The 23964-nt window shown below is 34.7% G+C and overlaps 1 protein-coding gene across 5 annotated transcripts in view; it reads right to left on the bottom strand.

Moving 5' to 3' along the window:
- Positions 1-23964, bottom strand: part of COL24A1 (collagen type XXIV alpha 1 chain) — a 403184-nt gene that overhangs the window by 140122 nt on the left and 239098 nt on the right. For all 5 annotated transcript variants that reach the window (XM_058716744.1, XM_058716741.1, XM_058716742.1 and 2 more), the window contains 5 exons: positions 23014-23067; positions 21668-21721; positions 13589-13642; positions 13290-13334; positions 13125-13169 (listed from right to left, as the gene is read on the bottom strand). In XM_058716744.1, the coding sequence (XP_058572727.1) occupies positions 13125-13169; positions 13290-13334; positions 13589-13642; positions 21668-21721; positions 23014-23067 (252 nt within the window). The remainder of the gene's footprint in view (positions 1-13124; positions 13170-13289; positions 13335-13588; positions 13643-21667; positions 21722-23013; positions 23068-23964) is intronic.

Here is a 23964-nt window from a genome sequence, read left to right as displayed (position 1 = left end):
GAGAGAAAGAAGAATTATGCAAAATGAGAATAGGCTTAGGGAACTCAGTGGCTCCATCAAACATAGTAACATTTGTTTTATAGGAGTCCCAGGAGAAGAAGAGAGAAAAAAAGGGGCAGAAAATTTGCTTGAAGAAATAATATCTGAAAACTTCCCTAATCTGGGGAAGAAAATAGACATCCCAATCTAGGAGGCACAGAGAATTTCCATCAAAATCAACAAAAGTAGAACCACATCAGACATATCGTAATTAAATTTGCAAAATTTAGTAATAAAGAAAATATCTTAAAAGCAGCAAGATAAAAAGAGTCCTTAACTTAAAAGAGAAAATCCATAAGGCTAGCAGGAGGTTTCACAACAAAAACTTGGCAAGCCAGAAGGGAGTGGCATGATATATTCAAAGTGCTGAATGGGAAAAATCTGATGCCAAGAACACTCTATCCATCAAAGCTATCATTCAGCATGAAAGGAGAGATAAAGAGTTTCCTAGACCAACAAAAGCAGAAGGAATTCATGACCACTAACATAGCCCTTTAAGAAATATTTGAAGAGATTCTTTGAGTGGAAAGGAAAGACAAAAAGTGACAACCTAAAGGCAGGAAAAACACAAAATCAGTAAATCAGTAAAGGATACAAAGTATAATAACATATGTAAAACATGGTGCAGGAAAGGAGAAAAGAATGGTTTCAAAGTTAAATGACCATCAACTTTAAATATAGACTGCAATATGCAGAGGAGGTTATTGACAAATCTAATGGTAACCATATATTAAAAACCACTAATAAACATGCAAAGAATAAAAAGAAATAAATACAAATATATCACTAAGAAAATCAGAAAACCAGTAAAGAGGTGAGAAAGGATCAGAGAAAATCTTGGGAAACAACCACAAGAAAAATAATAAAATGGCAATAAATACATATCTATCAATAATGACTTTGTAAATGGGCTAAACACTGCAATCAAGACACAGAATGTCAGAATGGGTAAAAAAAAAAAAAATCAGGCCCATCTATATGCTGCCTACATATAGGAATGGAGAAGTATTTATCATGAAATGGATGTCAAAAGAAAGCCAGAGTAACAATACTTATATTGTATAAACTTGACTTTACTTTTTGAAAAATGTTTATTTAATTTTGAGAGAGAAAGAGAGAGAGAGAGAGAGGAGGGGCAGAGAGAGAGGGAGACACAGAATTCAAAGCAGACTCCAGACTCTGAGCTGTTAGCACAGAGCCCAATGTGGGGCTCAAACCCATAAACCATGAGATCATGACCTGAGCTGAAGTTGGACCTTTAACCGACTAAGCCACCCAGGCATCCCAATAAACTAGACTTAAAAAAAAAAGACTGTAACAAGAGACAAAAAAGGACCCTATATAATCACAAAGGGGACAATCCAACAAGAAGATATAACAATTGTAAATATTTATGTACCTAACGTGAAGCACCCACATACTTAAAACAATAACAAACATAAAGGAACTAATTGATAATAATACACTAATAGTAGGGGACTTTAACACACCATTTACATCAATGGACAGATGATCTAAACAGAAAATCAACAAGGAAACAATGGCTTTAAATGACATGTTGAACCAGATGGAATAACAGATATATTCAGAATATTCCATCCCCAAACAGCAGAATACACATTCTTTTCAAGTGCACATGGAAAATTCTCCATAATAGATCACATATTAGGTCACAAAACAGTCCTCAACAAATACAAGAAGAATGAAGTCATACCATGCACCACACACTATGAAACTAGAAGTCAACCAGAAGAAATCATCTGGAAAGAACACAAATACATGGGGGTTAAATAATATGATACCAAACAATGAATGGGTTAACACATTCATGGCTTTTTGGGTCAACCCAAAAAAGAAAATAAGTACATGGAAACAAATAAAATTTGAGAACAGAATGGTTCAAAACCCTTGGGATGCAGCAGAAGTGGTCCTAAGAGGGATTATATAACAATACAGGCCAACTCAAGAAACATCTCAAATAAACAACCTAACCTTACATCTAAAGGAGCTAGAAAAAGAACTACAAACAAAACCTAAGGCCAGCAAAAGGAAGGAAATAATAAAGATTAGAGCAAGAATAAATGATATAGAAACAAACAAACAAACAAACAAAAACCCACAATAGAACAGATCAATGAAACCAGATCTTCTTTGAAAAAAATCAATAAAACTGATAAACCTTTAGCCAGACTTACCAAGATGAAAAGAGAAAGGACCCAAATAAGTAAAGTCACAAATGAGAGAGGAAAAGTAACAACCAACACCACAGAAATATAAAAATTTACAAGAGAATATTATGAAAAACTATATGCCAGCAAATTGGACAACATAAAACAAATGGAAGAATTCCTAGAAACATGTAAACTATCAAAACTGAAACAGGAAGAAATAGAAACTTGAACAAATAACCAACAAAGAAATTGAATCAGTAATCAAAACATTCCTAACAAACAGAAGTTCAGGACTAGACGTCTTCACAGGCGAATTCTACCAAACATTTAAAGAAGAGTTAACATCTATTCTTCTCAAACTATTCCAAAAAAACAGATAAGGAAGGAAAACTTCCAAATTTATTCTATGAGGCCAGCATTATCCTGATATCAAAACTAGATAAAAACACTAAAAAAAAAAAAGGAGAATTATAGGCCAATATCTCTTATCAACATAGATTCAAAAACCCTCAAATAATACTAGCAAATCAAATTCAACAATACATTTAAAAAAATCATTCACCACAATCAAGTGGGATTTATTCCTGGGTTGCAAGGGTAGTTCAATACTTGCCAACAAATCAATGTGATACATCACATTAATTACAGAAAGTTTAAGAATCAGATAATCATTTCAAATGATGCAAAAAAAAAAAAGGTTTTGACAAAGTAAAACATTCATTCATCATAAAAAACCTCAACAAAGTAGGTTTAGAGGGAACCCACCTCAACATAATAAAGGTGATAATATGAAAAACCCACAGCTAATACCATCTTAAATGGGGAGAAACTGGGAGCTTTTCCTATGGTCAGGAATAAGACAGGGATGTCCACTATGACCAATTCTATTCAACATTGTACTGGAAGTCCTAGCCACAACAGTCAGACACCAAAATGAAATAAAAGGCATCAAACTGGCAAGAAAGAAGTAAAACTTTCACTATTTGGGATGATATAATGCTATACATAGAAAACTCAAAAAGACTTCACCAAAACTGCTAGAACTGACAAATGAATTCAGTGAAGTTGCAGGATACAAAATCAAAGTACAGAAATCTGTTGCATTTTTACCCACCAATAATGAGGCAGCAGAAAGAGAAATTAAGGAATCAGTCCCATTTACAATTGCACCAAGAATATAAGATACCTAGGAATAAATATAACCAAAGAGGTGAAAGACCTGTACTCTGAAAACTATAAAATATCAATGCAAAAATTGAAGATGACACAAAGAAATGGAAAGACATTCCATGTTCATTAATCAGAAGAATAAATATTGTTAAAATGTCTATGCTACCCAAAGCAATCTACACATATAATGCAATTCTTCTCAGCATTTTTCACAGAGCTAGAACAAATAATCCTAAAATTTATATGGAACCACAAAAGACCCCAAATAACCAAAGCAATCCTGAAAAAGAAAAGCAAAGCTGGACACATCACAATTCTGCACTTCAAGCTATATTACAAAGCTGTAGTCATTAAGACAGCACGGTACTGACAGACAAAGAGGCAAATAGATCAATGGAACAGAATGGAAAACCCAGAAATAGACCCACAACTATATGGGCAGCTGATCTTCAAGAAAACAGGATAGAACATCCAATGGGAAAAAGACAGAATCTTCAACAAATGGCATTGGGAAAACTGGACAGCAACATGCAAAAGAATAAAACTGAACCACTTTCTTACACCATACATAAAAATAAATTCAAAATGGATGAAAGACCTAAATGTGGGACAGGAAACCATCAAACACCTAGAAAAGAACACAGGCAGTACTTCTTTGACATCAGCCATAGTTACATCTTTCTAGAGCTGTATTCGGAGGCAAGGGAAATAAAAGCAAAAATAAACTATTGGAACCTCATTAAAATAAAAAGCTTCTGCACAGCAAGGGAAATAATCAATAAAACTAAAAGGCATCCTATAGGAGAAGATATTTGCAAATGGCATATGTGATAAAGGGTTCATATCCAAAATATATGAAGAACTTATAAAACTCAAAACCCTAAAACCAAATAATCCAGTTAAAAAATGGGCAGAAGACATGAATAGACATTTTTCCAAGGAAGACATACAGATGGCCAGCAGACACATGAATAGATGCTCAACATCACTCACCATCAGTAAATGCAAGTCAAAATTACAATGAGATATCACCTCACTCTTGTTAGAATGGATAAAATCAACAACACATGAAACAACAGGTGTTGGCAAGGATGTGGAGAAAGGGGAACCCTCTTGCACTGTTGGTGGGAAAGCAAACTGGTGCAGCCACTCTAGAAAACAGTATGGAGTTTCTCAAAAAGTTAAAAATAGAACTACCCTTTGATCCAGCAATCACACTACTAGGTATTTACCCAAAGAGTACAAAAACACTAAATCAAAGGGATACATGCACTTTGATATTTATTGCAGCATTATCTACAACAGCAAATTATGAAATCAGCTCAAGTGTCCACAGACTGATGACTGGATAAAGAAGATGTGGTATACATCTACACACACATGCGTGTATACACACAATGGAATATTACTCAGCCAAAAAAAATAAAATAAAAGAATGAAATCTTGCCATTTGCGATGACATGGATGAAACTAGAGCATATTATGCTAAGCAAAATGAGTCAGCCAGAGAAAGACAAATACCATATGATTTCATTCATATGTGGAATCTAAGAAACAAAACAAATAAGGCAAAAGGAAAAAGAGAGAGAGGAAAACCAAGGAACTCATAAGTATAGAGAACAAACTGGTTACTAAAAGGGTAGTAAGTGGAGGGATGGGTTATATAGCCAATGGGGATTAAGGAGTGCACTTGTGATGAGCACCTGGTGATATATGTAAATGCTGAATCACTATATTGTACACTTGAAACTGTTATTTACTCTGTATGTTTAACTGGACTTTAAAGAAAAACTTAAAAAAATTTCCTTCATTAATAAAGTTCAATAATATTTCATTTTATATGTATACCATATTTTGTATATCTATCTATTCATCCAGCAATGGATAGTTGGTTTTTCTACCTTTTGGCTATTGTGAATACTGTTCCTATTAACACTGGTGTAAAAGTGTCTGAGTCCCTGCTTTCAATTCTTTGGGATATATATCTAAAGTGAAATTGATGGATACTATGGTAATACTATGTTGAACTTTTTGAGGAACCACCTAACTGTTTTCCATAGCAACCCCACCACTTTACATTCTCACCAGCAATGCACAATGGCTCTGATTTTTCTCCATCTTTGTCAACACTAGTTATCTTCTATGCAAATGTGGTTTTTTTTTTTTAATAGTAGTTATCTTAATGGGTGGCAAGTGGTATCTCATTGTGGTTTTGATTTTCAGTTCTCTAATGACTAGTGATATTGAACATCTTTTCATATGTTTATTGGCCATTTGCATATCTTTTTTGAAGCAATGTCTATTCAAGTCTTTTTGCTCACGTTTTCATCAAGTTGTTTTTTGTTGTTGAATTGTAGGAATTCCTTATATCTATCTATATTCTTATACTTAATCCCCACTAATATACAGTGACAAATATCCAGAATTACTTCAAATTTAGATTTTGTACCTTTAATATTGATATAAAAATGATTTTTCCTCCAAAAATAATAACCTTGTGATGTAATAGTAAGTATAACTTATGCCCTTAAGACCTGGTGAGGCATAGGAGTCTCAGAACCTAGTTGACCAGAAATGTCTAAATTGAGCTAATATCCTTTATTTTCCCCTATTTTTATACCATGCCATCTATGGTACCATTAAATTGAGTCTCAGAAGTGGAGGTATATTCTAAAATAGTATGTAAAACTAAACAGAATTCCATGTCTTCTTTGATGCTTCCATTTAAAAATTTGTGGAGCATGTACTATGTGCCAGACACTGATGACTGTTGGTGATGTAGAAAATACTGCCCTTGTCTATTTGCAATTTGCCTGCTCTACATTATTGATTGACCTTGGGAAGGTTGGCAAATATACAGTGGATCACAATCACCATTTTATATTAAAACTAAAAGCTAAGAAAAATATGACATTAAATCGGAAGTAAAGATATTAAAAATTCCTAGCAACATAAAGCTTTCCAAGTGATAGCCATTAATGCTATATTTAGTTGTGTATGGTTCTCTGGTTAAGGAAAGGAAGATATGTAAAATCACAGACTCACATCTGACTAAGGCCCTATTTCAGTCATGAAAATTATACGCTGCCTAAATTAAGGCTCCAAAATGAAGAGACAGAATCAGTGTAAGGGTTCCCTTTGTGCTTGGTATACCAACTGACACATAGAGCAGAAGTTCAGAACCTTGAATAATGTCTGCCCAATTTGCTTTGTGAAGTATGTTTGTATACAATATCAAGCTTAATATATACTTTTAATGATGTCATTGGTGCATAGAAGCTGTTTGGCAAAGTTATGAAATAATCTATGGATTCTACTTATTTTTATTAGAGACAGAAAAGGAAAGCATAAGCTGGTCAAAATAAAAATTCCCTTTAAGGCTTTTCAGATACTATTGAAAATATATTCTTTGTAGTAGAACTTCTTGCTCCATTACTTCAATCCAGCAACTACAATAATGATGACCAGAAGAACAAGTATGTGGTTGCTATATATTGAGAGCCTATGCCAAGTACATAATGAACATCATTTGATATAATTATAGAAAGTATCTCATTTCAAAGATAGGAAAACTGAGGCTCAGAGATGTTAAATAATTTGTATAAAGCCAAAAACAGTTAGTTAAGTGGCAGAACCACTATTTGGCTTCCAATGTCTGACTCCAATGCCATGTTCATCTACTATACTGAACTGCATTTTACTGATTTCAACAAGAAATCATTCAATGCCTTTTCCATTTTCAGTAAATGTACAGATCATCCTCAAAGACTTTTTATGAGAATAAGCAAGGAAGCATAGGAATGTTATTTCATTGTAGGATTATAAAAACTATGTGCATCATTATCTGAAAAGGGAGGAAGAATTACTTTTTCTTTTGTAAAGATTAAGAAATAAATCGTTCTCAATTATTCTGAGTTCCTCCAGAGAAAACTACTTAAAGAACCTCTAAGAGTTTCCACTTCCAATATTGGCCAATAGCTCCTATCAAACCAACTTATACAGGTATAACTATAAACCCAAAACAAAATATTTTTAAAAAACATTGGAGGAAGACCCAAAATAGGCAAAATTTAGAGTGGAAAGGTCTACATGTAGAGGAAAGGAATTTCACTGTCTGATTTTTTTTTTTTTAAAATATGGCTTTTCACAAAGAAGGTAAGTTATGTAGGATAGTTAAGAAAAAAGGGGGATAAAAACCTGCAGTCTTACTGGCATGGAGACCCAGAGGGTAGAATATGGAATGACCATAGCTGTAGGGAAGTGATGGAAGAGAAAGTCAGAGAGGAGGAGCCTGAAGTTCTGAGTATAACCTCTGCCTAATTCTCTTGCTGGCATTTGAAGTATGTATTGATGTGGTAGAACTGAGCAGCCCAGCAAAGCCTAAAAGAACTGGAAAGATATTTCGGCAGCCATTTACCACAGAGGAGAGAATATCTGGAGTTTAAAAGCAGTCAAGTAAACAATTTGCCAAATTAAAAACCAAAATGAAACAAAGAGCACTCTTTAAAGAAATATAACAGAATTTGGAATTTCTACAACAAATCATTTAAGATGTCCAAGATATAATTCAAAATTACTGGACAGGAAAAATTTCCCATATTAACAAGAAAAGGCAATTAACACAACCACACTCAAGATTACCCAGATAGAATTATCCCATAAGGATTTTAAAGTAGCTAGCTATTTAGAATATGCTCAGTAATGTAAATAAAAATACACTTATGGTGAATAAACAAACAGGAAATCTCAGGACAGCATCTATAAAAAATGGAAGTTATAGAACTGATAATTAAACACCTGAAATAAAACTTAAAAATTCAATACCATAAATAAAATTTCACTGAATGGACTTAAAATGTGAGTGAAGATAGAGTCATATTACTCTATTGAAAAAAGGAAAAAGGAAAAAGATTAAAATAGGAATGAATAAAAGCCCCAGAGACCTAAGGGATGATATCAAAATGTTTAACATATAATTACTTGGAATTTTTGAAAAAGGAAAGGAGAAAGAAGTTAAAATAGAAAAAAATCGAAAGAAATAAAGTGGAAAATTTTCCAAATTTAGTGAAAATAGAAACTTACATACAAAAGAATCTCGGCAAATCTCAAGCTGAATAAATGTGAAGAAAATTCATCTAGGCACATCATACTTCAACTACCAAAAGCCAAAAATAAAGAGAGAATCTTGAAAGGAGCCAGAGAAAAATGATATATTACATATGGGGGAAACAATGATAAAGATAAATGTGGACTTCTCATCAGAAATAAGAAAATGGCCATGTCATCTTCATAGTGCTGAATGCAAACAAATAAAAGAAAATCTTGTCAACCCAGAATTCTATATCCAGTGGAAAAATATGATTTCACTCATATGTGGAATTTAAGAAACAAAAAAAATGAGCAAAGGGAGGGAAAAGAGAGAGAGGCAAATGAAAAAACAGACTCTTAGCTATAGAGTACAAACTGAGGGTTACCAGAGGGCAGGTGGGTTGAGATGGATGAAAAACAGATGATAGGGATTAAGGAGTGCATTTGTGATAAGCACAGGGTGATGTATGAAAATGCTAAATTATTATATTGTATACCTGAAACTAATATAACACTGCATGTTAACTAACTGGAATTAAAATAAAAACTTAAAAAAAAATTCATGTATAAGAAAAAAATGATAGTGAAATAAAGACTTTTTTTTTGTAAAAAAAAAATACTGAGAGAATTCATGACTGGCAGAGTTTGACTTATAAGAACTTCTAAAGGAAGTTCCATAGGCTTCAGGGAAATGATACTATTTGGAAATGTGTATCTATAAAAAGGAATGGAGAACATCAGAAAAACTAAATGCATAGATAAAAAAACCCACTACTTCCCCCCACCAAAACCATAAAATACATATTTCACTTATGTTAAACCCAAAATACTTCATTTATATTAAAGCAAAATTTTAACTTTGCAATATGGGGTTTATAGCACATACAGATATAATACATAAAACAATTATGGCATAAACAACAGGAAGTTGGTGGTAAATGGGTCTATAGGGTTGCAAGTTTCTTACAATTGTGTTAAGTATTACTGTTAACTCTAAGAAGACTACAGAAAGTTGGGATATGTACTGACAAACTGCAGTCTGGGAGTCAAATCTAGAACAGTACTTGTTTCTACAGAAAAAGTTTACTGACTCCTGACCTAGAATAACCACTTAATAGTGGTTAATAAAATAATAGTGCAGGGGCACCTGGGTGGCTCATTAGGTTAAGAGTCCAACTCTTGATTTCTGCTCAGGTCATGATCTCATGGTTCATGAGATCAAGATGTGCATAGAGCTCTGTGCTGATAGCATGGAATCTGCTTGGGATTCTTTATCTCTCCTGCTTGTGTGCTTTCTCTTTCTCTCTCAAAATAAATAAATAAACTTAAAAAAATAATAGAGCAAATAAGTATAGCTAAAAAGCCAATATCTAAATTAAAATGGAGTTCTCGTTGCCAAAAGAAGGCAGTGAACAACAACAGCACCACTACAAGGAAAAATAATCATAAAATGGTTGACCAAAGTACAACCAAATTGATAAATACATTAAATGGAAATGGACCAAACACAAATTAAAAGGTAGAGATTTTCAGTATGAATGAAAAAGCAAGACCCAACTATAAGACCCTTACTTTAAATACCAAACCACTTTGGGGTGCCTGGGTGGCTCAGTTGGTTGAGCAACTGACTTCGGCTTAGGTCACAATCTCGCAGTTTGTGGGTTCGAGCCCTGCATCAGGCTCTGTGTCTCTCTGTCTCTTAATAATAAATAAATGTTAAAAAAATATTTTTTAAAAATACCAAAACACAGATGGGTTGGTTGAAAGTAAATGAACGGAAAAGATAGGCTGTGCAAACTGTAAGTGAAAGAAGTCTGAACAGACTTTTTAATCAAATAAAACAGATTTCAAAACTAAATAGTATTATTAGGAATAAAACTATTGCCAGAGATATAGAGGAATATTTCATAATGGTAAAAGGGGATCAATTGATCAGGAAGACATAATCACCATAAACGTGAATACTCTAAAAATAGCATTTCAAAATATATAAAGCAAAATTTGACAAAATTAAAGAGAGAAACAAAATTACAAAATCATAGTTGAAGATTTAACAGCCCTAACTCATCAACTAAAAGAATATCTAGACTAAAAAAATATTAAAAATAGTTATCGTTTTTTAAAATATTTATTTTTGAGAGAGAGACAGGACAGAGCACAAGTGGGGGAGGAACAGAGAGAGAGGGAGACACAGAATCCGAAGCAGGCTCCAGGCTCTGAGCCATCAGCACAGAGCCCAATGCAGGGCTTGAACCCACAAACTGTGAGATCATGACCTGAGCCGAAGTTGGACAATCAACCAACTGAGCCCCCCAGGGGGCCCAATAGTTATAATTTTTATAAGATTCAGAAATCAAAAAACAGTTACTCAGGTTTTAACACCTGAATAACACAATGGATCATTGCCCTTCCTCTTGATTTCTCCTTTGAGCCAGATCTACACATGGATGGAAGGCAAGTATAGGAAATAGTGTTGGCCCATAAACAAATGTACTTTTCCTGGCTATCTTGACAAACAATACTATATGTGTTACCATTTTTCATTTAATATATGGCTTTAGAATTACGACAATTTAATCAAACTATATAGCTATTAGGAGGATGTACTGGAACAAAAGTCAATCTGACCTTTCTATTATATAGCTCTGCCTGCTTGTCGACAGTTGCATAAATGACTAGAGACATTGAGATTACTCTCTGTAGGATCAAATAAATCTTTGGGGACATCTGGATTTCTTGGATTGATTGATCCTAGCTTCCCTAAGATCTCAAAAGCCTATTTGTGTTCAATCAAGAAGACAATAGGGGCGCCTGGGTGGCTCAGTCGGTTAAGCGTCCGACTTCGGCTCAGGTCATGATCTCACGGTCCGTGAGTTCGAGCCCCGCGTCGGGCTCTGTGCTCACAGCTCAGAGCCTGGAGCCTGTTTCAGATTCTGTGTCTCCCTCTCTCTGACCCTCCCCTGTTCATGCTCTGTCTCTCTCTGTCTCAAAAAAATAAATAAATAAATAAATAAATAAACGTTAAAAAGAATTTTTTTTTTAAAAAAAAGAAGACAATATAGGTATAGAGCCATGTAAACCTCAATAACTACTATAAATTCATGATTTAACGTCCAATACATGTCATCCACTAAAGTAATTTTACTCTTCCAGGAGTCTATGCATTGCTTGACTTAAGCTATGGTTACAAAATGGTTCTAATGTCTTTTATTTGATTGAGGAAGTCAAACATCACATATCATATTTATCTAGGCATATCTGATAGGCTGCAAATAAAAATAAAATTCTAAGGCATATCAACAATATATAAAATAGGTAAGTAATTTTTTTTCTCTAGACCTCATTTCTTTACAATGAAAAGAATGAACTCAATGGGCTCCAAATTTCTCTATGCATTGCTACATACTAGCTTTGTATACAGTGTAGCAAAATGGAAAATATCTACAGAAATAACATTTGCATTGATATAACAGAAACCAAGATGATGAATATTAATACTCAAAAGAATATTCTTTGGGGATGACTTCAGTTAATAACACTGTCACACACAAGTTCTTTCCCTGAATACATTTTTCTCTTTTAGGTTTCTGATGTTTTAGATTTGACCACTGTCAAATATAATGCCATTATGGGAAACAACAGGCAGGGGGCAGCAGATTTCAAAGAGGAACACATAAATGCAATGACATTAGTGACAATTGCTATAGCAGGAAAAAACATTTTTCTCTTATCCCTTTCTGGCTCTTCAGTTGCCAGCCATTTAAATTATTATCTAATTTTAGAATTTTAAATTGAGTATGTATATGTACACGACAAAGCAAAATATCATTAAAATTATAATTATCATAAAAATCCCGATTCTAAATAAAACCAGAAATGTATGAAATGTATGAAAGCTCATACAATTAAGCTTATGTGCTCAAAATTTTTATATATGTGCTATCACATATATGTGTGTACATACGCACATATATAAATATATATATATTTATATATGTATAAATACATACATATATATTTAAATGTATATTTGTTGTTTTTGTTTTTAACATTTCTCCCCTTTAGTTAGTGAATGAAGACCCTGTGATCTTTTGGTTGACAAACCCCTGCTTGTTTCTATGCTATGACCATAAAAGAGAACTTGTTGCCACTCAGGGAAAAAACTATATACTTCTGAAAAGACTTTTTGATAGTAGGAAAATATGTAGCATTCGCTAATATTAAAAACTCTAAGAGCAGTGCCACGGCAAAGCATGATGACAGACATACGTCCACATTCCAAGGGTCTGAAGAGCACTGGACTTAAAATGAAAGTAGGCAAGAAGCCTCAAAGAAGTTTCTTGTTATGTTAGCTTTATCAATATTCCATTAATTTATACAATATTGCGCCATTTTATTTTAAAATGGATTTTACAGAAAAATTAATCATACCTAGGGTAGAGTAAAAGTAACAGTTATCACCAACAGTTTATAGGTGGGTAAACCTCAGCCCTACAATGAGGATGCCACTTGCTCAAGTAAAACACCACCCTAACGACTGAAGGAGGAAAAGAGCTGGTATTCTCTTAGTCTAGCACGTGGAATAGTAACAAGAGTTGTGTCAGAGAATAAACTGAACAAAATGTATTCATTGCTTAATTATTCTTTATTACTTACTGGTTTCCCTTGAATTCCTCTCTCTCCAGGGTTTCCAGTCTTACCCTATATAAGGAAGAAAATGCTTGGGTCAAGTAACTCCCTCACCAATTATTAATCACACATGGAGAAAAATGGGGAAGATTTTACACATTCATCTTTAATGTTAAATGTTTTACTACTTACAGTAAGACCATAAGGCCCTCTTTTTCCTTGATCTCCTTTTTCACCCTAACAAAGTATCAATATCAGAGGAATTAATACAAATGTGAATTATGGTCTTACACATGCTAGCCTACACTTACATACAAGAAAATAAGGCATCAAGTATGTAGTTCAATATTTAAAAGAAAACATTTCTCTGTGTGTAATAAAAACTCTATGTATGTTTCATATTTATACCAAGAGAAAATTCAGAACCATACTTTTGTAAGGAAGGCTCAAAAAAACTTAACTGCTTATGAAATGAGAAAATCAGTGTTTACCTTGGAACCTTGTATACCTTGTTCCCCTATGAGACCATCTGGTCCTCTTGGTCCCTAGGGATGGAAAAACAAAATCCTCTTCTTAATTTTAAATGTTTTTTTTTTTTTAACATTCTGCATCCTTACAAATAAACACACTGTGTTCTTCTTGACAAACTCCTATTTGTTTCTGTACCATGAGCACAGAAAAGAATACAGCTAGGTATATGGATGAACCTCTTTGTATGGGACAATCAAGCCAGTATTTTCAAGATTTAAGGCCAAAGAATAAAATATAAGACCATGACAACAGCTGATTCAGTTGCGGAGGTGGTTACAGTACAGGTTTGTTATTTCACTATTTCGTTCATCTTGTTCACTCAGGAGCTAGCCACAATAAATTCTAAGAACAACTCTACACTAACTTAAAAGTGGCTGGCTTGTTTATCCAACTGTCTACTTGAGTTTTATATCTTGGGAATGGCATTTTTCTCTTTGTTAGAAAATGAGGGCTGACTGCATTGTGCCTGTTATGCACCTGCTTGTCAGTAGTTACTGGAAGATGGTTGGGGACACAGAAAAGGGACAGAAAATACAGCTAGGAATATTCATGTAAATTTAAATCTAAGTTGCTATCAATATTCTCTTAATAGCTGTGAAGAACCATTAGTTGCAAAAGTCACTCTCTAAATAAATGGTAGTATATGTCTCCATGCCTAAACTATAACTCTCCTTAGAAGATCTTAAAGTCCCTTTCAAAGGAAATAACTCAGTTCTGTAACACTGACAACACTGTCACATCTACTGTGGAAAAGGACTGCATTCAGTGTTACAGGGATACACGACTATAAGAAAATTTCTCCTTCACGAAGTTTATAGAATGGTAAGGTAAATTATACAACTGATTATAATATAGGGAGAGAAAAGGCATTTAAGGGTGAAAAGGATTCAAAGGAGGGAGAGAGTTTTCACTTTTTTGTTTAGGGAATAAAGATATCATTTTGACAGTTGGAGATCATGCTCTAGAAGGAACTCTGGACAGAGGGATAGGATAGTATGAGAAAAGGGTACAGACGTAGGAAAGAAGATACCCAAGAATGAAAAAAGGTAGTCTGTTTAGATTGTCTATTGATTACATGTAGTATTTCTTAGTATCTCTATATTAAGTATTTTCTATACTAAGAAATTTTTGGAAAGACTGGAACTTGAAAGGTGAAAGACTGGAGTTTATTTTTAAGTCAATAGGCAATGAGAAGGCACTGAATGGATAGTGGTACACATTTCCCAATACATCATGCTGATATGAAGGAACACCTTAGGTGAGGTTCCTTTAGCTTTCTGTTCTTCAAAAACTGCTTACTATAATAGGACTCTCTTCCTGGGTACTCTTAGGGTACTGCATTCCCTGATCCTCTTAGGCACATTCATAGGATTAGAGAGAAGGCTCACACTCCATGAGGATCTCCACTGCTCAGACTAAAGTTAAAGCCATAGCTCTATAATCTCAGTCTGTATTTACAGTACTCCACAATTTGTCCCTAACATCCGTTTCTGCCCTATTTTTCCATAAAAGACTGTAAACTTGAATTACAGTCTTATTGTGTAGAACCTTGAATGTCAAGTTGAGGAATATGGACTCAACTGAATAGATAAGAGACTTTCAAAGTGTGTCACTCATTTAGCAAACATTTGCCGAGTGCCTATTACAAGCCAGGCGCTGTTTCAGGCACAGAAGATACGGTAGGGAGAAGAGACACATCCCTAAATACATAAACAATGAAATAAATATATAAAATTGAACTATAAAATGACAATAAGTAGTCAAGTGTAATGAAGTAAAAAAAAAGAACTCAAGGGACTAGAGAGAATTCAAAATGGGGAGCCCTATTTTAGAAAGGGTGGTCTGAAAAGTCTCTCTAAAATGACATATGGGTAGACACCTGAAGGAAGTAGGATTGCAGGCTTTGCAAATAACTTGGGGAAGATCATTCTGGCAGAAGAAATTGAAACTACAAAGGTCCTGAGGTGGGGACAAGCTTGGAATGTTTAATAGTTAAGTAACTAAAATTTAAAAAAAGCAATTATTAAAGGATGACTGAAGTTTTAAGTGCAAAGATTCCTCAGGACCTGGTTCTAATCATCACCTTCACCTTAAAAATTCAGCAGCCTGTATTGATTCTCTTTCTCTGTTTCCTTTTAAGCACATTTCTCCTCTTTCTCACCTGTAAGAAAACACTTTACAAAAATTTTTGGAGCCATAACAGAAGGTGGTTGAGGGAGTACGAAAAGGAATGAGTGTGTCTGGTGACAGATGGTAGCTACGTTTGTGGTGAGCAGGGCATAAACTCAGTTGTTAAATCACATGTAATACCCCTGAAACTAATGTAACAACATGTGTCAACTGTAGTTCAATTAAAAAAATGTGTCCACTGTTATTTAGGCACTCAACTCTTCTGCAACTTGAAATCTCTATCTTTCTTGGACATTTTGTTATAAATAACTAGTAGAGCGAGGACAGCCTTAATAGCAAACAAACTGGAAGTGTAGGTTTGCTTGGGTGGAGAGGGGGTATTTAAAAATACTTTCATATTATTATTTCATTTACTAAATGAGGACTATATGGGGAACAAAGAAAGAGAAGTTTCTGCTCCTACAGTGATGACAAAGATAACCACATTTAGTTTTTTCTTTTAAAGGTCTAAGTATAGCAATTGCATTAATTAAAGCGTATAAAGCCTAAGGCTGCTAATTAAGAGGTAAGTCTGGAAGAACACTAGGAAAGCTCAATACTTTCTATATTTCGGTTAAGGCTAAATTAATTAACTCAAAGCTTAGCTTTATCAGTGTCTCTAAGTTTCACTCTGATATCGGTTGTAAAAGTTAACCCTGGGTTAGTTAATGTGCCTTCTTTGACTCCTGAGGCAAAGTAACTTTTAGGACAAGATCCAAGAGAGATGAAGAGTATTGTAATAGGCATTTAATGGGCATAAAGTTATTTTTTTTAATGCTTATTTATTTTTGAGAGAGAGAGAGAGAGAGAGACAGAGCATCAGCAGGGAGGGGCAGAGAGAGAAGGGGACATAATCCGGACCAGGCTTCAGGCTCTGAGCTGTCAGCACAGAGCCTGACGTGGGGCTCAAACTCACGAACCGTGAGATCATGACCTGAGCTGAAGTTGGATGCTTAACTGACTGAGCCACCCAGGTGCCCCAAGTTATTTTTTTTAATACCTGCTTTAAAATTTCTGATTATCTATAAACCTCTTGGAGAAAGTATGCTGGCTAAATAAAATATCTGATCTTTATCCTTTTTAAGAAAAAGTTGGCTACAATAAGTGGCTGTTAGTAGGTTCTCAAAACTGGAATAAAGTCTGATAGCTCAGTCCATAAATTAAACATGTTTCATAAAATAGCAAGTATTTGAATTGTAGGCAATAATCTTAAAGGGTTAACACAATTCCTGAATAATCAATATAGTCCTAGAAGTATCACAGGATAGGAGACAAAACCGCTATTTCATATATATGCTACAATAAAAAAAAACTGTGATTAAAACACTGACATAAACAGCACACTTGTTTATGTAGGAAGCTTTGATGAGAATTACAAGACCATCTCTATAACACTTGTAATCAATTTTAATAAGCTAAAGTATCTATGAATGAAAGAAACAACCCTTATTCACAGAACAAATGTCTTTCTAATTTGGATTCAGTATGTTTTTCCTTTTAACCACATCCATCTGTCTTTGCTTGACCCTCTATTAATTTTTTTTATTTTTTATTAATTTTTTTGATGTTTATTTAGTTTTGAGAGAGACAGAGACAGACTGTGAGTGGGAGAGGGGCAGAGAAAAAGGGAGACAGAATCCAGAACAGGCTCCAGGCTCTGAGCTGTCAGCACAGAGCCCGACGCAGGGCTTGAACCCACGAGCAGTGAGATCATGACCTGAGCCGAAGTCAGATGCTTAACCGACTGAGCCACCCAGGAGCCCCAGATCCCTCTATTAATTTTAAATTACTCAGATGCCTAACTAATTATGCCTAGCAGTCTTTTCTGGCTCTTGATTAACACAGCTGGGACAAAACGTTCTCTTAAACAAAAACTAATATTATCTGTGACTTTTTGTGGAAAGATCATTTCATCCTAGTCTTGTTATAAATTCTTCCAGGAGAAGAAACCACACAAGAAGCTCCTCTTCATCACTTGGTGTCCTCCAGGTAGTGCTAGCATCAAGCCTAATCACAAATGCTGATGGCTGGTTTGCCAATATGGTATACATTTCCTTGAAGAAGCCACAATTCAAAAATTTTATAATCCTATACATTCTATATCTTGCATACAAAATCTAAAACATATTTCTAATACAGCCATTTCAATCTTTTCTCCCTATTTAAATCCTAAGTAGCATAGAATACAAATCATTTAATTGAATGCCTCTATACCACCCCTCTAGAGGAAGGGCACAAAATCTAAAGTTGCCTAATGATCAAAGACCCAATCCATGGGCAAGAAAAGAGAGGATAACTTCGCTAGGTGTGCCATCTCTTCTGTCAGGGCAGCTGGACACAGGACACAGAAGTACACATTGGGGAGATATCACCAGATCAGTTACTTAGCCCCAGTGAGTTCCATGTGTGCATGAGGGACAGCAACTAAAGTTGTGCTGATTCTTAGTGACCCAAAAAGGCTAACCTACCATCTTTCCGGTACTATAGTAGAGAATCCGCTAGCCTACATCGTCTATATGGGGGATATGATTGTATATATTATATGTATTAGCTTTGGCATGTTAAGTTATTTTACTACACTTAAGTAACTATTCTTTAGCCAAACTTCGCAGGTGGAAAAAAGCATAGAGTATGTAGGATAAATAATAGTACTTTACATTTGTGGCAAATCTCCCACCTAAGAATCTCAAATCATAAGAATGATACTTTCAGCCAATCCTACTTTTTTTTTCATCTATATAAGAAGCAGGATTTTACAACCTTCACAAAGCAGGTTAGACAAATTTTCATTATTCTAAATTATTTAGGTTGTTTTCTGGGATGGCAGACATTGTTGGTTGAGCTTTTCTTATCCTCTGGAAATTGTACAGTATTGTACAACATTTCAAATGCCAAGTAGGCTGTAACTAATTAAATAGAAAAATCCATGTGGTCCAGATCTAAAACGTTGTTAACACTGGATCCTCCATGGTATGAAGAGAATGCTTGACGAATTGTAAGAAATCAGTAAATGTTAGATAGTTCAATGACAGACAGATGGGCAGGCAGACCCCTAATTAAGAGAGTGTCCTATCATTCATGATGTTCACATGGCCATGTGATAACAGTGTAAGTCACAGGCAACACAGTAAGGGCACATAAGCACTAGTTTGATAATTTTCTGTGTGATCTCAGTGTCAGTGTGCCTGGGCACAGCTTCCTCTCCAGTGTACTGTGACACAGTTGTGTGCCACAAAGGGGTTACGAATGTGCTGGGAAGATCAACCCCCTCAGCCATTGGCATGGCAGAGAAGAGCTGGAGCACAGGGACTTTGAGCCAGATACCTTTTTCATTTATCTCAGTGGGTTAGACATATATCGTCATCTTTCTTTTCTCTCTTTCTTTTTCTTTCTTTCTTTCTTTCTTTCTTTCTTTCTTTCTTTCTTTCTTTCTTTCTTTCTTTCTTTCTCCCTTTCTTTCTTTCTTTTTCTTTCTTTTCCTTCCTTCCTTCCTTCCTTCCTTCCTTCCTTCCTTCCTTCCTTCCTTCCTTCCTCCCTCCCTCCCTCCCTCCCTCCCTCCCTTCCTTCCTTTCTTTTTTCCTTCTTCTTCTTTTGAAAGGGCAGACCTACGCTTGCCAATTCCATCTTGTTCTGTGTCCTCCACCTTGACCACGCCTCCTCCCCTTGAGTAACCTCCCGCTCACCCGTTCAAACTTCCCGATCAAAACACGCCCCGGCGACCCAACAGGACTCCGACCCTTCCCCAGCCAATCGGCCGAGGCCACGACCCTTTCCCAGCCAATCGGCTGAGGCCATAGCCATTACCTCACCAACTGCCCCTAAACCCCAATAAAACCTTTGTGCTTTTGAAACTCTCTCTCTCTCCCCGGTATCTCACCGCTGCGTCGGTGCAGGTAGGGGATTGAATCGAGCTAGCTCGAATAAAGGCTCTTTTGCTTTTGCATTGGACTCGGCTCCTTGGTGGTCTTTGGGGATCACGAATTCTGGGCATAACACTTTTTTTTTTTTGCTAATGGAAAACATTGGGAAAGATGGACCTAGAATATTGAGATCACATCCATAGTGGAGAAGAGTTTGATAAGAAGAAAAGAGTGGAAACGGGAAGATACTAGGTGACATCTAGAATGGAACTTTCTAATAATACATTCTTTTTCAAATATTCTGGTCTTCAGTTCTTTTTTTTGTATTCTCAATGTTCATGAATTGCCTGAAATATTCTCCTGCAAAGGAAGTGTGTTTATTCAACAAAGCCTTTATTTCTAAATAAGATTTCCTTGTTTAGTAAGTAATGAATGAACTTTAAATAATTGTGAGAAGCCATTTTGGGAGAGAATCAGTAAATGTATGTGGAGGATAAGAAGAAAATAGGCCATTGAGGAGGTAAGAGTTGAGGACAAAGTGGCAAACTAGAAAAGGGTAACTATCTACCCAAGGGTCATGGGGAGGTCAGAAAACCACAGAGCAAATGAACTTTCCGTACGAATTAGCAGATAACACAAGTGGTTCAGAGGAGATCTTGCTCAGGCTTCTACTTGGACAATCAATAAGACCTCAATTACTTAATTAACAAAGGGCAAAACACAGCAAAGTATTCTGCTTCGTTTCAACTCTCACAAAGCTGGTTGAACTTTCTCACTCTGACTAATACAAAGCCGAATAAACACATTGGACCCGACCAAGTATTGAATGGTGGCAGGGTGCAGACCACTACATGACAGTGTGGGTACAGATCATCTACTGTCATTTTTTATTCTATTATTTTAAACACCATTTAGACTAAAGTAGATGTGGCCATCAAGATTATATAGAGATTGTAAATCTATAACCCAATAAGAAAAATAGTTTTTCAGAAAAGAAATAATAATAAAGATAAATTTGCTCTCTTTCGTCAATCTTCACCTAAAACACAGGGCATGAAGCTAAAGCTGTTCCAACTGGGCATTCATAATACTTTTCTCCCATTTGCCAACTGGAAAATGCAATTTTTGTTTTGTTTTTAACAAAATTTGTTAGTTGGACAGCATGTTTTTAGAATTTATAAATATTTTCTTCACTAGCTCTAAAATTCAAGGTAAAGCCAAGGGAGAAAGAGAATTCTTAAAGCCCACATATTCAAATTTATCAAGGGAGAAAAACTCCTTAATAAGCATTTGCTTGGGAGTAAACACACTAAGATTTGAATCCTGGTTTTGTCATTTCTCTCTGTGTGCCTATAGACCATATACTTAAAAGTCTCTGAGCTCTGTTTTCCTCGGCTAGAATATCTGAGACTATACGTCTTCTCTGGGTAGTTTTAAGTATTAAGTAAAATAATATATGTAAAGGTGGCTGGCATGTGACAAGCATGCAATATACTGTGGTTCTGATTTCTTAAAAAAAGGATTTAATGTTTAAAAGACTCAAAGATTGAAAGATTTCTAATTACTAAACAATGACGATTATATCACTTCTGATTTACAATGAACAAACTCTTAGTTATCCTGTGTGTGTCTTCATTCCATTTTCTATCATTCTTATTTTGTCAGGATGTTACTATGTAAGTCTCTTGTGAGAAGAAAAATAATTTATTTAAACATCTTCACATTTATAATTTTCCCAAAGAGTGGAGCTGGAAATTGAGAATAAGAAAGAAGAATTCTATATAAATTAGTAAAATTTGTAAAACATAAACTGGAAAAGTGTGGTTTTATCAGTACAAATGATTATGAGTCACACTTAAATTAATGTAGGTAGTTCATCTAAGTTAACAAAAATAAGGAAAAAAAACAATAAGCACAATCTAGAAGACATGGAGCTATTTTTGCTGAACACATCACAATTATGAAGCCATTTTTTTGAGGTTAATGTACTTCCTGCATTAGATAACTTACTCTTTGTCCTTTAGGACCTTGACTTCCAGGTGGTCCTCTTGCTCCCACATGACCCTACATGTTGAACATTTAAAAATCAGTTATAGAATTCATAGGAATGTTATCAAAATAGTAGTTATGACCTTGGGAATTCTTAAAATAAAATTGGTTAGTCTCCTTAAAAATATGCTTTATTCCTGAAATAAATGCCATACTTTCCTCCCCAATATTCTCCACTCTCCCAGTATTCTAAGTTGTTTTCAGGAGGAACACATATAGAGTGACAGTGGAAAGAGACACCCATTTAGCCAGTGAAGTCAGCTGGTACATCAAAAAAGCAATGGCTATTGTTGCAGGATTTTTTTTCTCATGATTCTAGACATTTATGATAATCTATCACATAAAAATATATTTTTCCTGTTACCGTGAAAAGTCACAAAATGCACCAAATTAATATGCCACAAATAGACTGTAATGAAGATTAAGTTGTTACTTATTACTAAGTCAATTACAATGAATTTTTTATAGTCTTCAATAAAGACTCAATTAGAAAACAAAATTTATTTATCTATATAAAATTAGGTAGGTAAAAACAGTGATCTTTTATAGAATCTTAGGTTTATTTATTATCTTATGTGAGTAAAAAGATTGGCAACTGTACCGATCAACACCAATCTTCCTAATTTTAGAAGTCAATAACATGTCTCTCAGTGTACTGGAAAATCAGGCCTCTCTTTAAAACAGGAGCTTCACAAAACAGCATAAATCGTTTCTGATAATAGCTCCGTTGAGGTGATTATTAAGCCTTATCTTTTTCATATTTAAGTTGATGATAAGGGTCAAATTTTGATAAGCCAAACTTTATTTCTTTACAGATATGATTTTATTACCTTTCTCTATATCACAAATGGAGTATTTTCAAAACTCAATATTTGTTCAATGAAGGTATATTTTCTTCGACTTTTATCTGGTCATTTGAAAATATCTGCAGATTTCTAAGGAAAATATGTTGGAACTTGTTTGTGATTTGTTTATTTAAGCTCACTTCTAAGCTTGATAATTGACGCTGTCTTCTTATACATGGCTATTCAAAAGAAAGTTTAAATTTCTTTTTGTTTTAGACTACAGAATTGTCCTAATTATTAAAATTGAGCGATAAATAATATATAGCAAGTAGAGTCAAGGGAGTTTGAGATACCATGACATATTCTGGGGTGTTTTGCCTTGACTGGGGAGAGAAGTAGCCTCCATCAATTTATACATTACTTATTTTGCATAAAAGCAAAAAAATATAGTATAACTAAAATCATACAATTAAATTTAAATAGATGCCCTAGAAGGGAATATAAAGTCTTTTCTGTACTTACAGGTAATCCCAGGGCACCAATGGGTCCTGGATCCCCAGGAGGACCTGGATATCCCTAAAATTTGAGTAAAAATATGAAAAACATAAAGTCACTGTTCTATCTGATCATTTTCATTGAAGACAAACCAGTAAATTATAAACAGTAATAAAAGGTGTTAATGTAATAAAATCTCTTTCCTATCAAAGATATAAAAGGCCATAGGAAATATTCCACAGTTAGATAATAGAAATAAATAATGTTGGGCGCCTGGGTGGCTCAGTCGGTTAAGTGGCCAACTTTGGCTCAGGTCATGATCCTGCAGTTTGTGGGTTCGAGACCTGCATCAAGCTCTGTGCTGACAGCTCAGAGCCTGGAGCCTGCTTTGGATTCTGTGTTTCTCTCTCTGACCCTCCCCTGCTTGTGTTCTGTCTCTCTCTGTCTCTCAAAAATAAATAAACGTTAAAAAATAAATAAATAAATAAATAAATAAATAAATAATGTTTACAGGGAAGCTGTGGACCTTTTATTAGTAACACTTTGGCTAGGAAAGAAATTTTCAAACCAGAATCATATATTATGACTTACTGAGAATAGAATATTCATCTTATATTCTGTAGGTTTTGTTATGCTATGAATGGATATATGTTATGTTATATAGACCACGAAACCATTTCAGTGTCAGAGGTCAGGGAATTCTATAATTAAGGAATGTGAATGTGTAGAAATAGTGTAGCCTGTCAAATTTTAGAAGTACCACACCTTTTATGATATTAATACTAATTCAGAGAATTTCTTAGTAGGCAATAATCCCTGAAATTGATTAACCTAATGGGTATGTTAAATATTTTGCTTGACAGCAATTGGACATAGGTAAGAAAATAATCTTATAGTATTTTGCTGACAATACAGAATTTAAAACTAAAGAATAGCTTAGGGGGGTGCCTGAGTGGCTCTGTTGGTTAAGCGTTCGAC

Source organism: Neofelis nebulosa, chromosome 2, assembly GCF_028018385.1.
Source record: "Neofelis nebulosa isolate mNeoNeb1 chromosome 2, mNeoNeb1.pri, whole genome shotgun sequence".
In the NCBI taxonomy this organism is placed as follows: domain Eukaryota; kingdom Metazoa; phylum Chordata; class Mammalia; order Carnivora; family Felidae; genus Neofelis; species Neofelis nebulosa.
This window is presented reverse-complemented; position numbering and strand designations above follow the sequence as displayed.